The 15,601-nt window shown below is 43.7% G+C and overlaps 1 protein-coding gene across 1 annotated transcript; it reads right to left on the bottom strand.

Annotated features, from left to right (window-relative positions):
- Positions 1–4,096: 4,096 nt before the first annotated feature.
- On the bottom strand, positions 4,097–11,560 carry LOC139643876 (NLR family CARD domain-containing protein 3-like). The gene is made up of 8 exons (XM_071519163.1): positions 11,533–11,560; positions 11,123–11,351; positions 9,094–10,897; positions 8,813–8,986; positions 8,260–8,433; positions 5,452–5,625; positions 5,029–5,075; positions 4,097–4,800 (listed from the first exon to the last, which is right to left on the bottom strand). Exons 1-8 carry the CDS (start codon positions 11,533–11,535, stop codon positions 4,208–4,210), a joined length of 3,198 nt encoding a protein of 1,065 aa, XP_071375264.1. The 5' UTR covers positions 11,536–11,560; the 3' UTR covers positions 4,097–4,207.
- Positions 11,561–15,601: the final 4,041 nt, after the last annotated feature.

Raw genomic sequence — 15,601 nt, 5'->3', positions numbered from 1 at the left:
CGGATAGCGATTTAGCTCCAGTCCCGATGGGACGGAGTTTGATGCGGGCCTGTGAATACGAGGAAGCCTGTTGGCCACAAGACAACAGTTAGCAGTCGTCTAGTGTTGGAAAACACCCAACTACAACCTGACCTCATGCCAGATAACCAAAACAACAAAAGAAGAGACTAAGTACTAAAATGAAATATATTGACAGTCTGTGTACCAGAGTAGTGGTACACAGACTGTCAGAGTGGGTCAGAGTAGTGATACCAGTGTGTGTTGCTGTGCACACGCTGTGAGCTCCCTGATGCTGCCAGCTGCGTCGGGTTCAGGCTGCCGAGACACATGGCTGCAATGACGTCCTCCTTGGCTGGCCTGTCAGACTGGGCACACAGGTCTTCTGGGATGGAGATCTTCAAAACCTGGCTCACACAAGGTGCAGGGTCCTGAAAGGACAAAGCTACTATGATCCAGGCTAGGGGCTAGTGCCGTTAGCGGCATGCTAATCTAGCGTTAGCATTAGCGTTAGCTCCTCTGGCTCACTTTGCGAACATATCTCCTTACTAGACAGCCGCACCTGTAACGTGAATCGAACAGTACTTTGTTTATCGGGGACTCTGGTCACCGCGAACATTTCACTTCTAACGCCAAATGAATGGAAGGGAGTTACTGGCTGATGACATGTAATATTTCACGTTCTGTCTTTGCACCCAGTCTGGTAACTCTAGTCTTGGGGTTGTGGCAAAAAATATCTAGAAAACCTGAACAACTACCATAAATGCTACCGTTTTTGGTTGTAATGTCCAATGCCTATTTTTCTTAAGACTGTGTTTAGAATCAACTACATAGTAATTATTGAGGCTGTAGTTTGTGGTAATGTTACTGGATTGCAGTATATTGTAAGGCGTAGGTATTACTCATGATGCAATATCCTAAAAAATATTTGAGATAATTGGTTGCATTAAACATTGCTATTCCCTGCTATGGGGCCAGCACATCTCAGACAGTCATTATAGTCATTACATTATTGACAGTCATTTTGCTACTTGCCAGTGTCAGGCCACACTATGCAATGTATATTCTTTTGTAATGGAACAACTGATGACTTCTGTGTTTCTGTTACTCCACAGATTACGTCGATGAGTTGATGGACCTCATCTTTGATCAAGTCTCCCAGGACCCTGCACGTTGTGTGAGCCAGGTTTTGAAGATCCCCATCCCAGAAGACCTGTGTGCCCAGTCTGACAGGCCAGCCAAGGAGGACGTCATTGCAGCCACGTGTCTCGGCAGCCTGAACCCGACGCAGCTGGCAGCATCAGGGAGCTCACAGCGTGTGCACAGCAACACACACTGGTATCACTACTCTGACCCACTCTGACAGTCTGTGTACCACTACTCTGGTACACAGACTGTCAATATATTTCATTTTAGTACTTAGTCTCTTCTTTTGTTGTTTTGGTTATCTGGCATGAGGTCAGGTTGTAGTTGGGTGTTTTCCAACACTAGACGACTGCTAACTGTTGTCGTTGTGGCCAACAGGCTTCCTCGTATTCACAGGCCCGCATTAAACTCCGTCCCATCGGGACTGGACCTAATCGCTATCTGATGCTAATCGGACTGAAACACCATAAACTACCGTATTCATTTCTCATTCTCAAGCTACGTTAGCGGACACATCTCTCCACACAAGGCAACTGATTTAGCAACAAAGCAGCAAGCTACCACGCAGTTCAGTATCTTGCCCAAGGACACTTCGACAGCCGGGGATCGAACCACTAACCTTCTGATTAGTGGACAACCCGCTCTACCTCCTGAGCCACAGCCGCCCCACACATGTAATTGAACATGTAATTGAATGTAATAACTACATGATGTCTGGTGTGGATTTGTTTCCTATCACTAGCCAGTACAATGGCAATTGTAAGACATTTCATGGAATAACATTACAGCAGCTATCCAAGTAGCCAGCTAAAAGCTACCGACACCTACTGTGTTGACAAGCTTACTAGACAGCCTCAAACCACCGGCACCGGTGAACGTCAGGCTAAAAACGAATCAAACAAACCATACGGTGTAGTTACCGTGCGAGACACTCCAGCAGGTAGCGTTAGATGTTGTTTTTATGGGATACAAATTTGTCCGCTATGGCTATCCTGAAAGACCACGTAGCCGACACAACCACATACACACGCACGGTGAGAAAGTACGAAAACAGTGAAAAAACCGAGGATCATTATGTAACAGGCCCAGCTGTACTGGGCATGCAGACAGATGATAAACCTGTAAAACAGGAGAATTTGTGAAGAAATAACGACGCAGAGGAAACTTGCTGCCGTTCGTCTGGTGGGTCTTGCCAGAATTTATTAAATAAACACATTGTCAAATGCTTTATGTTTTCCCTTTTTTTTTCTACTCATCGACTTAATCCCAAGTCTCTCTTTGGTTTTCATTCAAACACATTCACTAAAATTTAACACATTCCATAAACAAATAGGGGAATAAATCCACATGCTATATCACCGATGTGATGACCCATTAGGAAGGAATATAAACCTTTCTTCATATTAGTTCTGTACTCACGTACAGTCCTGTTAACTGTACTCACTTTAAACCCACTGCTTCGTATGTCCCCAGGCAAGATAACGGTATATTAGCATTCACAGGGTATTTATATGAATGACCTCAGACCAACATGGCACATATTTTATAAACAAAATAACCATAAAACACTTGAAATGTAAAACTAACCAAGTGCACGGGAGCTGTAAACATCAAAACTAGAACTCTACATTAATCAGGGAACAGGAGTCTATGCTAAAGAAAAATAGCTAACGTTAGTGTCTGCCATTAACACCGAGGCCGTCTCCAATAGAGCGGAGCCGGAGCGAACACGACAAACTACACAGTGTATTATAAACACAGCTTAAAACCATCAGCGATAATGCTTCTCTATGCTTATTTATACCTTTTGTGACTTTATACACATCACTAACCTATAAAACAGGAGAATTTGTGAAGAAATAATGACGCAGAGGAAACTTGCTGCCGTTCGTCTGGTGGGTCTTGCCAGAATGGCAAGCTAACGACAGCTACGTAGTCAAGACAGTCCCTTTACGTCAAGCGCTCTGCTGTCCTCTGCTGTCTGTAGTTGTGTACACGTTTTTAACACAAAAGCCTTGGAGGACTTAGTAATTACTATTACCTGAATATAAATTACTCATACAAAAATAAAATATTACATTAAATTAAACCGAAAATGTGACCACATATTCTGTGTGGGTCACAATAACAGCAACCTTTACTATTGTTTTCTGATGTCGGAGACTGAAGGGTTTCTCTGTGGTGTACTATGGCAGCTATCGCTAAAGTTAAAAATCCCAATGAGTCTGGTGGCTGGTCCAAAAGTCTTCCGGAACTGAACGTTTCAACTCTATACACTCTATACACTATTTACAGATTGAAAGATAATGTTTGTTTGCAGTGAAATGAGTAGGGAACACTGATGAAAATACAAACATTACTATTCTTACATACATTAAGGCAAGGCAAGGCAAATTTATTTATATAGCACACTTCATACACAACGGCAATTCAAAGTGCTTTACATAAATAAAATAAAAATAAAGACAGATAAAAAGACAGTGCAAGAAGATTAGAAAAGTGAAAAGTGCATTAAAATCACATTTAAAAGAAAATAAAAATACGTAAAACTATTACAGTGCGGATGAGTGTTGGCAAAGAAAAACATTTTAAGTCCTGATTTAAAAGCTTCTTGGTGGAGGCAGACCACAGATTTTCTGGAAGTTTGTTCCAGGCATGAGGAGCATAAAAACTAAAAGCTGCTTCTCCATGGTTTGTTCTGACCCTGGGAACAGTAAGCAGACCAGTACCTGAAGACCTGAGGGGTCTGGCGGGTTCATAAAATTGAAGGAGATCAGAAATGTATTTTGGCCCTAAACCATTGAGTGCTTTATAAATATGACACTCAATTCTTTGGCACACAGGAAGCTAATGCAGTGATCTCAGCACTGGACTGATGTGGCCCATTTTCTTAGTGCTGGTTAGAACCCTGGCACCAGCATTCTGGATGAGCTGCAGTTGTCTAATAGCTTTTTTCGAGAGACCTGTAAAGCATGCATGAACAAGTTTTCATTCAGGTGTATGTGTGTCTGAGTGTGTGTGTGTGTGTGCATGTGTGCGTGTGTGTGCTCCTGTGAGTGAACCATCATTTCAGCAGCTGTCTTTGGTCAGCAGTGTGAGTGTTTCTCTCTCCCTCCTCTATCTGACACAGAGACACTGAGGATACAAGCCCAACCCAAAACTCAACCCCAAACCCAGGGTAGAGTGGTTCAGTGAATGTGGAGTAGAAGGTGTGGAGGTGGATCAGTGTGTCAGGGGAAACTCTGTAGAAGGACAGAGTGCCAGCAGGCCAGTCCAGATACACTGCTACTCTGTTGGAGTCAGAGGAGAGGGAACGTATGGCTTTTCTTCTGTTATTGTGAAAGGCAGAGTAACTATTACCAAAGCACTCCAAACTCCAGGACTTGTCATTCCCTCCAAGCCTGCAGTCAGCACCCTCTCCTCTCCTACTGATTCCTCTGCAAGTCACTCCTATATGAACCACTCCTTCCCTCTCAACCTCCCAGTAACAGCGACCAGTCAGACCATTTCTACACAGCAGCTGATCCCAGCAGTCAAATCTCTCTGGGTGATCAGGATATGGCTGCTGCTCTCTCACCTCTGTCACCTTTCTGTTGTCTTCAGACAGGAAGAGGTTTCTGTTTGCTGTGTTTGGGTCCAGTGTGAGTTCACAGGCATCTGATGGAGAGAACAAGACACAATACAGCAGCAGCTTCTCATCTAATACACCTGGTGTGTTTATGATTGGTTGATTTATTTATCTTCAGTTTCTTGATGACATTTTGTCAGCCACCCTTTTTCAGAGTAGGATTTGAATGAACAGATGTCACACATGAGCTTTCTATTTAAATAGAAACTGAATGTTTGCTGCTTTGTGTTCATGAATCAAACTAAATACACACTTACACTTCCTCAGACCTGGTTTCAACCTCTGCGCTCCACCATGGTCCACACTGGGGGGGGGGGGGTAAAGTCAGATCAGCATAATCCCTTTGATAATGGAACCAATAACATTCATAACTTTCCATATAACACAACACTTCCCTCCATCTCTTTCAAATTAATGATGATAAAGTTACGTAACATAACTACTTTTGCGCCACATCACGTAACAACCAGCTGTCCAGTCCGGTTCTCGTTCACACTACTCAGACTGACTGCATCCACTCTCAAATTCAGTATCAATACCTGAATGTTTTAGTTAGTGAGTTTGGTTGTTGAACTGTGTGAACTGAACAGGATGAAGCTCCAATGTGGAGCAACAGCTGTATTTAGCTGCAGTGTGGACACAGCCAGTCTGACAGAGAAAATGTGTGTGACTCTCCATACCTTAGAGTGTCCAGTTTCCAGTGTGGATCCTCCAGTCCAGCAGAGAGCAGCTTCACTCCTGAGGCTCCTGGATGATTGTAGCTCAGGTCCAGCTCTCTCAGATGGGAGGGGTTGGAGCTCAGAGCTGAGGCCAGAGAAGCACAGCCTTCCTCTGTGAGCAGACAGCCTGACAGCCTGCACACACACACACACACACACACACACACATACATGTAAGATACGGCTTTGTTTGGTTCAGTTTGAGTTCTCCACTCAATTTACTACCTGTTGTAGTTTGGGCGTCTGTCTACGGGCAGCCTCCCTGGATTGCTGTTTCCTTTGCTCTATTTTTCTTTTCTTTTTGGGCACTGTTTCTGGTGGCCTCCCAGCTACGGTGTTTCTGTCTCTCTTCAGCTGCCGTGGCTGTGATTCCCTATACCAGCGTATTGTTTGCGGTTTCATGAGCTAACGCGCTCGGTGGGACCCTCTTTCTGAAGTGCCCAGGGGGAAAATTGGGAAAATGGATGAAGCCACAAAGGAAAAAGGGGAGGGTTCAGGGCCCTGACAGGTCACCCTGCCTTCCCCTATTCTTAGGCCTACAGCAGTCCAGTCTCATATTACCCCCCTTTCTCCCCCTTCACAGAGCCCTCTGCTGGTGGAGGGATTCAGCCAACATAGCAAAGGGGAGTGCTCTAGGACCAGTGGTCTATCAGCGATTCTGCCTCTTTTGGACAGGACGCCATGGGAGCTCCCGCTTCGGAGGGACCTGCTGTCTCAAACGAGCGGGACCCTGTTCCACCCCTTCCCGGTGGGGCTCAGATTGGTGGCCTGGCCCCTGAGAGGGGCAGACTCCTGGCTTTAGGCTTGCCGGAGCCTGTAGTGAGGACTATGCAGGAGGCCCGGGCACCATCCACTAGGGCTGCCTACTCATACCATTGGGGGCTATTTACCACTTGGTGTGGGGCTCACTAAGTGGATCCCTACTCAGCCGCAGCCCAGGACATCCTGTTGTTCTTGCAGTCCCAGTTGGAGGCAGGGAAGTCTGCCGTTACCCTGCAAGGGATGGTGGTGGCAATCAAAGCAGTTTGTGTCGGTGGATATGCACTGAATGAGGATGGCTGCTCCTTGATTTCCCAGTTCCTTAGAGGTGCCCAGAGGCTTACAGTGTGCAGGACTAGACCTTCAGTCCCTCCATGGGACTTGGATTTAGTCCTTGGTGCACTTCAGCATCCCCCCTTCGAGCCCCTTGGGGTTGCTGATTTGAAATGGCTTTCCCTTAAAACTGCATTTCTGCTAGCTATAACCTCCACCAGGAGGATAAGCGAGCTCCAAGCACTGTCAGTTCACAGTGACTGTTGCAGGTTCTGCCTATGGCTCTATGTGAGCTCCACCTGTCCCAGTCAATTGAGCTGCAGTCACTCTCCTCTTCTGAAGGAGACCAGGAGTCCATGCTGTGCCCTGTCAGGGCCTTGGCAGAGTACATCCGGCGCACACAGGCCGTCAGGAAGACTGATCAGCTCTTCATCTGCCTCAACTCCAGCCATTTGGGCAGGTCCTTGTCGAAGTCTAGGCTGTCCCACTGGGTTGTGGACACAATTCAGCGGGCATACATGTTCTTGGGTGTGCCTGTCCCGTCCAGGGTTCGGGCGCACTCGACTCGTGGTGTGGCTACCTCATGGGCCTTGTGGCGGGGAGCCTCTCTCACTACCATATGCACAGCAGCCACACGGTCATCTCAGTTCACATTTTCAAGATTCTACTGTCTAAATGTAGCAGCCAGTCCCTCCTTCAGGGAGCGGGTGCTGGGTGTGACTCATCTGTAGACAACTAGGCCATGCCTATTTTCCACCATTTTTTGTCTCCCTTGGTCAGCTTAGTGACTTGCGGGCTGATCTGAGTGGCCACTCTGTTCACAGGTTTTGCCTTTGCGTCTTGCGGGGCCTTTATCTGTTTTCCTTGGGTCAGTCTTGCGTCTACGACTGTCTTGCGTCTGCGACTAGCCTAAGCAGCCCTTCTGTCTCTCAGGCTTGGCCTTGGCGTCTTGCAGGGCCTTGACCTGATTGGTATGTAAATAGTGTACATTTGTAAATAGTTTATTACATATTTGTGCATTGGGCTTGTGGGCTGCATCGTCTCCTCACGGGGTGTCTTAAAGAGTTACCCCGTACATATGGAATATGTAACGGAGTGGAGAGATAGTCTTGAACGTGTGGTTATATTGTAACCTTGGTTCTCTGAGTGAAGCGACTATCTCTCCAGCTTTTAGGCTGCTCGGAGAGACGTTTGGATCAAACTATGAGTGATTCCATGCCAGCACAGGTGCTTTATAGGTGAACTGTGGGGCGTGACCGGGAAAGCCGGTGTGTCTTAAAGAAATATCCACGTACTCTGACAGCAGCGGGGTAATTCCCCGTACATATGGAATATGTAACGGAGTGGAGAGATAGTCTCTTCACTCAGAGAACTAAAGTTACAATGTAACCAACCAAATTATTGACGGATAGATTTCTGTCCATTGGGCTGTTTAGGAACGTCAGCATGGTGGGAGAGGGAGAAATACAGTAGCCTAGCTTTGCTCATAACAGTGCTACTGCACAGAAACAAGTTAAATTCACTTGAACACATTGTTTTATCCCTCACATTGGGTTGAAAATAGGAAAGAATGTCTAGTTTCTTCTTTCTCGACATTTTCACAACACAACCTGTCAGCTCCCTCTAGAGGCCATCTCACGATCTCAATAAGCGTTACTCGACTAACTGACTGAATGACTGACTGACTGCATGACCTGAATTTGCTGCACCATGGGAAAAACTGTAAACTGATCTTACCTGAGAGTTTCCAGTCTACAATGTGGACTCCCCAGTCCAGCAGAGAGCAGCTTCACTCCTGAATCCTGCAGGTCGTTGTTACTGAGGTCCAGCTCTCTCAGACTAGAAGACTGGGAGCTGAGAACTGACGACAACTCCTGACAGCATTTCTCTGTGAGCTTGTTTTGATTCAATCTGACAAAATTAATAGAAGCATTTTCCTTTATATTTTAGCTTTCCAGAACAACTCACTGTCAGTCAGAACGAAGGGGTTCAGTTTCTTACTCAAGTACATTTGAGCAGGGAACATTTTATGTTTCAGAGCTCAAACATGATGCTTTAACTCTGTCCACCCTTTTAATAGAATTAAAAGGAACAGAGTAGAAAAGAAGAAGAATATAACACAATACTTTGTTATCATACAGGGTTCACACCATACAAAATGATTTTGTTTTATCAATACAGAAAATGTATATAACCGTAAATAACACAAAAAGTAGAACACAAAGACATAAAAAACAGTAGTTATAGTTACAACATATTGTTACACAAAAGCATCATAATCTGATTTTACCTGAGAGTTTCCAGTCTACAGTGTGGACTCTCCAGTCCAGCAGAGAGCAGCTTCACTCCTGAATCCTGCAGGTCGTTGTTACTCAGGTCCAGCTCTCTCACTCTAGAGGACTGGGAGCTGAGAACTGAGGTCAGAGCTTCACAGCTTCTCTCTGACAGCTGACAGACACTCAGCCTGAAGAAGAATTAATGATAAAGACAAAGAAGAACTATTTATTTTTTCTCTCCCGTATGAATATTAGGTTTAATTTATTGAATCTCTCCAGTTGTCTTTGCACTTACACAGATTTATTGGAGGCTTTGACCACTGGCAGCAGCCTCAGAAGAGCCTCCTCTGAAGCAGAGTATTTCTTCAGGTCAAACACGTCCAGCTCTTCTTCTGATGACAGTAAGATGAAGACCAGAGCCGACCACTGAGCAGGGGAGATTTTGTCTGTGGAGAGACTTCCTGATCTCAGGTACTGTTGGATCTCCTTCACTAGAGAACGGTCATTCATCTCATTCAGACAGTGGAACAGATTGATGCTTCTCTGAGAGGGAGAGGGATTCTCCCTGATCTTCTTCTTGATGTACCGGACTGTTTTCTGATTGGTCCGTGAGCTACTTCCTGTCTGTTTCAGCAGGCCTCGTAGGAGAGTCTGATTGGTCTCCAGTGAAAGACCCAGGAGGAAGCGGAGGAACAAGTCCAGGTGTCCATTTGGACTCTTTAAGGCCTTGTCCACAGCACTCTGGTAGAGGTGTGTTAGTGTAGATTTGTCTCTTGGTTTAGATAGTGTGGGGGTTGATTGTGGTTTTGACAGCAGATTGACACCATAGTTGATGAATGAGGTGATGACATAAACAGCAGCCAGAAACTCCTGAATGCTCAGATGGACAAAGCAGAAGACCTTGTCCTGGTACAGCCCACGCTCCTCTTTAAAGATCTGTGTGAACATTCCTGAGTACACTGATGCGGCTTTGATATCAATGCCACACTCTCTCAGGTCTGCTATATAGAAGATCAGGTTGTCTTTCTTCAGCTGCTCAAAAGCTAGTTTTCCCAGAGATGTAATCATCTTCCTGCCCTCTGTATTCCAGTGTGGATCAGTCTCAGCTCTCCCATGATACTTGATGTTACCCAGTTTGGACTGAACCACCAAGAAGTGGATGTACATCTCAGTCAGGGTCTTGGGCAGGTCTCTTCTCTCACTGGTTTTCAACACATGGTCCAGAACTGTAGCAGTGATCCAACAGAAGACTGGGATGTGGCACATGATGTGAAGGCTTCGTGAAGTCTTGATGTGGGAGATGATTTTGCTGGCCTGCTCCTCATATCTGAATCTCTTCCTGAAGTACTCCTCCTTCTGTGGGTCAGTGAAGCCTCTCACCTCTGTCACCATGTCAACGCACTCAGGAGGGATCTGATTGGCTGCTGCAGGTCGTGTGGTTATCCATAGGCGAGCAGAGGGAAGCAGTTTCCCCTTGATGAGGTTTGTCAACAGCACATCCACTGAGGTTGACTCTGTAACATCAGTCAGGATCTTGTTCTTCTTGAAGTCTAGAGGAAGTCGACACTCATCCAGACCGTCAAAGATGAACACAACCTGGAACCTGTCAAACCTGCAGATTCCTGCTTCTCTAGTCTCAATAAAGAAGCGATGAAGAAGTTCCACCAAGCTGTACTTTTTCCCTTTCAGCAGATTCAGCTCTCTGAAAGTGAATGGAAAGGTGAATTGTATATCCTGGTTGGCTTTGTCTTCAGCCCAGTCCAGAGTGAACTTCTGTGTTAAGACTGTTTTCCCAATGCCAGCCACTCCCTTTGTCATCAATGTTCTGGTTGGTTTATCTCTTCCAGGTAAGAGTTTAAAGATGTCTTCACATTTGATTATTGTTTCTGGTCTTGCTGGTTTCATGGATGCTGCTTCAATCTGTCTGACCTCATGTTCATCACTGACCTCTCCACTCCCTCCCTCTGTAATGTAAAGCTCTGTGTAGATCTGCTTCAGAAGTGTTGGGTTTCCTGCTTTAGCGATCCCCTCAAACACACAATGAAACTTCTCCTTAAGATTAGATTTGAGTTGACGTTGGCAGATGGGAGCAAGAGTTTCTGAATGAACAAACAACAAATTAAATCAATGAGTGGATTTCAGTGTGTATGTATATATTTTCCTACTCCATGATATCTATTCAACTCATCAGTAGCGGACAAACATGTTCTGACTGTGCGTGCAGCCCAGAAGAATTGTATAGATCTGATGCAGATGTGTACAGAATATTCAGAGTTTGGAAATGTAAACATCTCTAATTTTACATCCTGTAAAAAGCATCTTACTGCTCTGCAGAGAGTCAGCCAGCTCCTCCTGCTTCATTCTCCTCAGGAAGTGTAGTGTGATCTGCAGAAAAGCCTCTCTGCTGCTCCTCCTCTGCTCTTCCTCCTCACCGTCGACCACCTCCTCATCTTCCCTCTGCCTCTCTATGCATTCTGGGTAATCTGGACTCAGAACCCTCTGGAACCTTTTCAGCTCGTTCTTCACAAACGTGACAATGTTCTCCTCAAGAGGCTGGAACAGAATACTACATAAATTAAAGTTTCATGTATTGAAATCGTGGAACACAACATCAAATCCATGTTGCATGGTTTGAAAGCCCTCTGGTTTAAAGAATGTAGTATGGAGACTACAACTACAACTTTGGTTTTTCTTCTGTAGCTGAAGTAGAAGGTGTTGTTGTACATTTACACACCATAAATATGGAGTCCAGGTCTGTTCGATGCCCCTGGGCAGACTGACCACTGGGAACTTTTTTCTTTTGCTGGTGAACTAGGTGTTCAGATATCGACACACGGAGGTTGTTAAAGGTATTGTGTTCTGTCATGATGAACCTGGCAGAAAAACAAGGTGAACTCCACTGTAAATGTTGCTCTGGCGTGGCTTTCCCAAAGCAGGTTGTAGCGCTAAGTATATCTTTAAGTGATTCTACATGACATTTGTTCATTTCACAAAGCTTTCCCAAAAATACTTGCAACTCAAGCAGTACATGAAATGTGTCATTCATCTAGTCCTGAAATGTCAAGTATCTCTTTGTAGGTGAGATCCTACAGCAGACAGGCTGCTGTCAAACCTAAACTCTGCACTCCTCAACATCAAAACCATTAGAGGCAACAAAACCAATTCCTCAATAACCTAAATATTCCAAACATATCAGAGGAGTGTAAATTAGATTTGGATATAGACTTGAGTTTAACTGAAATCTCAGAAGCTATAGACTCTATGAAGTCAGGAAAAGCTGCAGGCACTGATGGTCTCCCGATTGACATCTATAAGAAATTTAAGGATAAACTACTGACGCCTATCCTAAAATGTTTTGTGAGGCATTCCAAAATGGAATTCTTCCCACCTCGTTAAGAGAGGCCCTAATAACTCTTCTACTAAAACCCGGAAAACCAAATACCAGATGCGAGAATATGCGTCCAATCAGTCTCCTAATCTCAGACACTAAAGTCCTTAGCAAGGTGCTAGCAAGACGATTAGAGGCGCTACTCCCTGACATAATAGGTGAGGACCAGAATGGGTTTATTCAGGGTAGACAGGGCTTTCATAATGTTAGGAGAGTAATGAACATCTTGCATAGTCAGGATGTGTCAGATACTGCATTTTTGGCCCTAGATGCAGAAAAGGCCTTTGATAGGGTCAAATGGCCCTATTTATTTGAGATACTTTCAAGATTTGGCTTCGGGGAAAAATTTCGCAAATGGGTCAAACTACTCTACAATAGACCAACAGCTGAGGTCCTGACCAGTACTATGGCATCTAAACCCTTTCTTATATCAAGAGGGTGCCGTCAGGGATGCCCTTTGTCCCTGCTTCTCTTCATTTTAGCCATTGAACCCTTTGCAAGAGCCGTTAGGTCACATGAGAATATACGTGGGATTCAGCTTGGGCAATACGACCACAAAATAGCCTTGTTTGCAGATGATGTAGTCCTTTTTCTCAAAGATTTAAATCGGTCAATTCCATCACTACTAAACCTTATTGAAACATTTGGGAATATATCAGGATATAAGGTAAATAATAGTAAATCATCCATCATGCTACTTAATGGAAAAGAGAGGGAAAAGCCTAATCAGTTTGTAGGCAAGTTTAAGCCATCTGACAGTTTTACATACCTGGGCATAAAGATAACAACTGAAATAGAAAAAATTGTCTTTCTTTACTTATTCCAGAATATACCATTGCCCCCGCAGGAACACTTCTTCCAGAGATTAAAAAAAGCCTTCACTAATTTTATGTGGAATAACAGATGCCCAAGGCTAAAATTATCTTTGCTGTATCTACCTTATGATAGGGGGGGGGGCTTCAATGTCCCAACCTACAGTGGTACTACTGGGCGGCCCAATTGCGAACGATTATGTTCTACTTTTCAAAAGAACCCCCTCCAGCTTGGGTAGATTTAGAGACATGCTCTGTTAAACCAGACCTACCGTTGCATCTGTACATGTACTCATCTAAAGTGAAAGCTTTGAAGAAAGCAACAAATAACCCTATTATACTGAATATGATAAATGTGTGGTATGACATCCAAAAATATTTGAAAATTTCCCAGCCTCTATCATTTTTCAGTCCGATCTGGGGCAATACTGAGTTTAAACCTGGAAGAGCGGATGGGGGCTTCCGTATTTGGGCAGAGAGGGGACTGAGGAAAATTGGCGATCTATACAAAGAGGGGAAGCTTATGTCGTTTCAGGAGATAGCAGAAAAATTCGACTTACCAAGAAAACAGTTCTTTAAGTACTTGCAATTGCGCAGCTTTATCTATGCAAGTCAAAATTGATAATATGACATTCCGACCATCTCCACACTGGAGGAACAGGTCACAAAGGACTGTTACAGTAAAGGCTTGATTTCTTCTTTCTATGATTTCTTACTTTCTGGTTCCCAAGTGTCCTCAGAGGGAAAATTAGAAGCATGGAGGATGGACTTGAATGAGGAAATAACGTTGGAGGATTGGAATGTGGTTTGTGAAGATGCACAGAAATGATCTATAAATACTCGCCTAAAATTATTGCAATATAATTGGCTCATGCGTATATATGTAACACCAGTAAAATTACACAAGTTTGACAACAATATACCAGACACATGTACTAAGTGTAATGAATGTAAAGGAACCCTGTTTCATTGTATTTGGGAATGCAGGAAAATAATGGGTTTTTGGAAAGAAGTAAAACGTGATGGACAGAATTACCTCTGTAGAGGTCCCTCTTGAACCTAAGATTTACATTTTGAACTTGTACCCTTCCAACTTAAAATGAAGGAAGAAGGAATATACACTTACAGACATGTGTATCTTGCAAGCCAAACGGCTTATTGTTCTTTATTGGAAGAAAACAAATAGACCAAGTATTAAAGAATGGATTAACGAAATGGCATCATGTATGGTATTAGAAAAGATAACTTACATACTGAGGAATAGACAAAATGTGTTTGAGGAAATCTGGAATCCTTTTATTATGTTCCTTAGAAATGCAAGTGTTAGAGATACCCTAACATAAGGCAATAATCTTATAATTTAAAAAAAAATAATATACATAAGTATCACCTTTGAGACAAGTATGGCATTGAGAGTATTACCTAGAGTGTTGGCATAATTTTGATGTATTTCTTTTTTTAGTTTATTTTTGTTTGTATATTTATTTTGGTACTGCTGTTCTTTTCTGTGTGGGTTTATGCCACCCATTCATCTTTTGTTAGTGACATGTCATTGTGTAACGTCTTAGTGTAATGTTTTGTTGTTGTGTTGTTTGGAAGGATCTGGGGAGGTGGGGTGGGGGAGGGGCAACATTGTTTGTTCTTGTCATTTGTACTTATAAAGAAAACGAATAAACATTGTTTACAAAAAAACAAAAAACATTAGAGGCAATTCCTTTTTCCCCAATTCTTATTGTCAAAATAAATAAATAACAAATAAATAATGTTTGAGGAAGAGGAAACTAAATCAACAGAGTATGAAGGGCTGGACCAATTGCGTATCTCATGACTTAATACTTCTCAGGAGAGCTGGATAACAACAAACTCATCCGTTTTAAAATCTTACCTTTCCTCAGCAGAGTGCTGTCCATCTTTGAAGTCAAAAAGGTGACCCTTAGACCGGTCACTCTTCATGGACACACAGCTGGGTTCGGGAGAATCTGGTCTCTCCTGCTGGATCCTGATAGGAACACAGGATTGAAGGGCAGTTTTAACCTGAAGAGAAGCAGGATTTTGACCAGATGGTCACCAGTTCAAATCCCAGAATCAGGTAGAAAATCTGAGAGGAGAGTGAATGAATAACGTTCTCTGCCATATTTTCTCTACATGAAAAAGGTTAAAAAACAAGATGTTATCACTTATTATTCTCACTCTTTTCAGAGGGAATTTGTTCTTTAAAATGCTTTGTTAATGCTAACATTATATAACATTATCTTGACTGTTTCAGAAACAATAGGTTTATCCATCGACTGGTCGCTCTTCATGGACACACAGCTGTGGTCAGGAGAGTCTGGTCTCTCCTTCTGGACTGGGCTACTACTATGCTGTCATGTTCACGAAACCGGCAGCATATTACATCGCACGATCACTCAACGAGTCAGCACCACCAGAGGGTGAACGGTATGTGATGAAGTTCCTAGACAGAGGGCCAAACAACACATTCTTCCTCCCATCCAGGGACAACCCTAAAGCTTAGACCACCCTATAACCTATGTTATGTTACACTACTAAGATAGGCTACATGGAGCAAATGATAGCCTAACTAAAACGATACACTCACCTCA

This window comes from Centroberyx affinis, unplaced genomic scaffold (genome assembly GCF_046629955.1).
Source record: "Centroberyx affinis isolate AG114_WGS23_722 - 3 ecotype Tasmania unplaced genomic scaffold, CSIRO-AGI_Caff_v1 ptg000056l_1, whole genome shotgun sequence".
In the NCBI taxonomy this organism is placed as follows: domain Eukaryota; kingdom Metazoa; phylum Chordata; class Actinopteri; order Beryciformes; family Berycidae; genus Centroberyx; species Centroberyx affinis.
The sequence above is the reverse complement of the archived record's forward strand: the minus strand, read 5'-3'. Positions and strand labels throughout refer to the sequence as shown.

What these genes read in the sequence shown, in the direction of transcription:
- LOC139643876 (XM_071519163.1), bottom strand. An exon ending in TGTAGACTGGAAACTCTCAG is followed by an intron (nt 5,626 to 8,259) that starts GTAAGATCAGTT and finishes GTGTGTGTGCAG; the next exon opens with GCTGTCAGGCTGTCTGCTCA. An exon ending in GAAACCAGGTCTGAGGAAGT is followed by an intron (nt 4,801 to 5,028) that starts GTAAGTGTGTAT and finishes TCTCTCCATCAG; the next exon opens with ATGCCTGTGAACTCACACTG.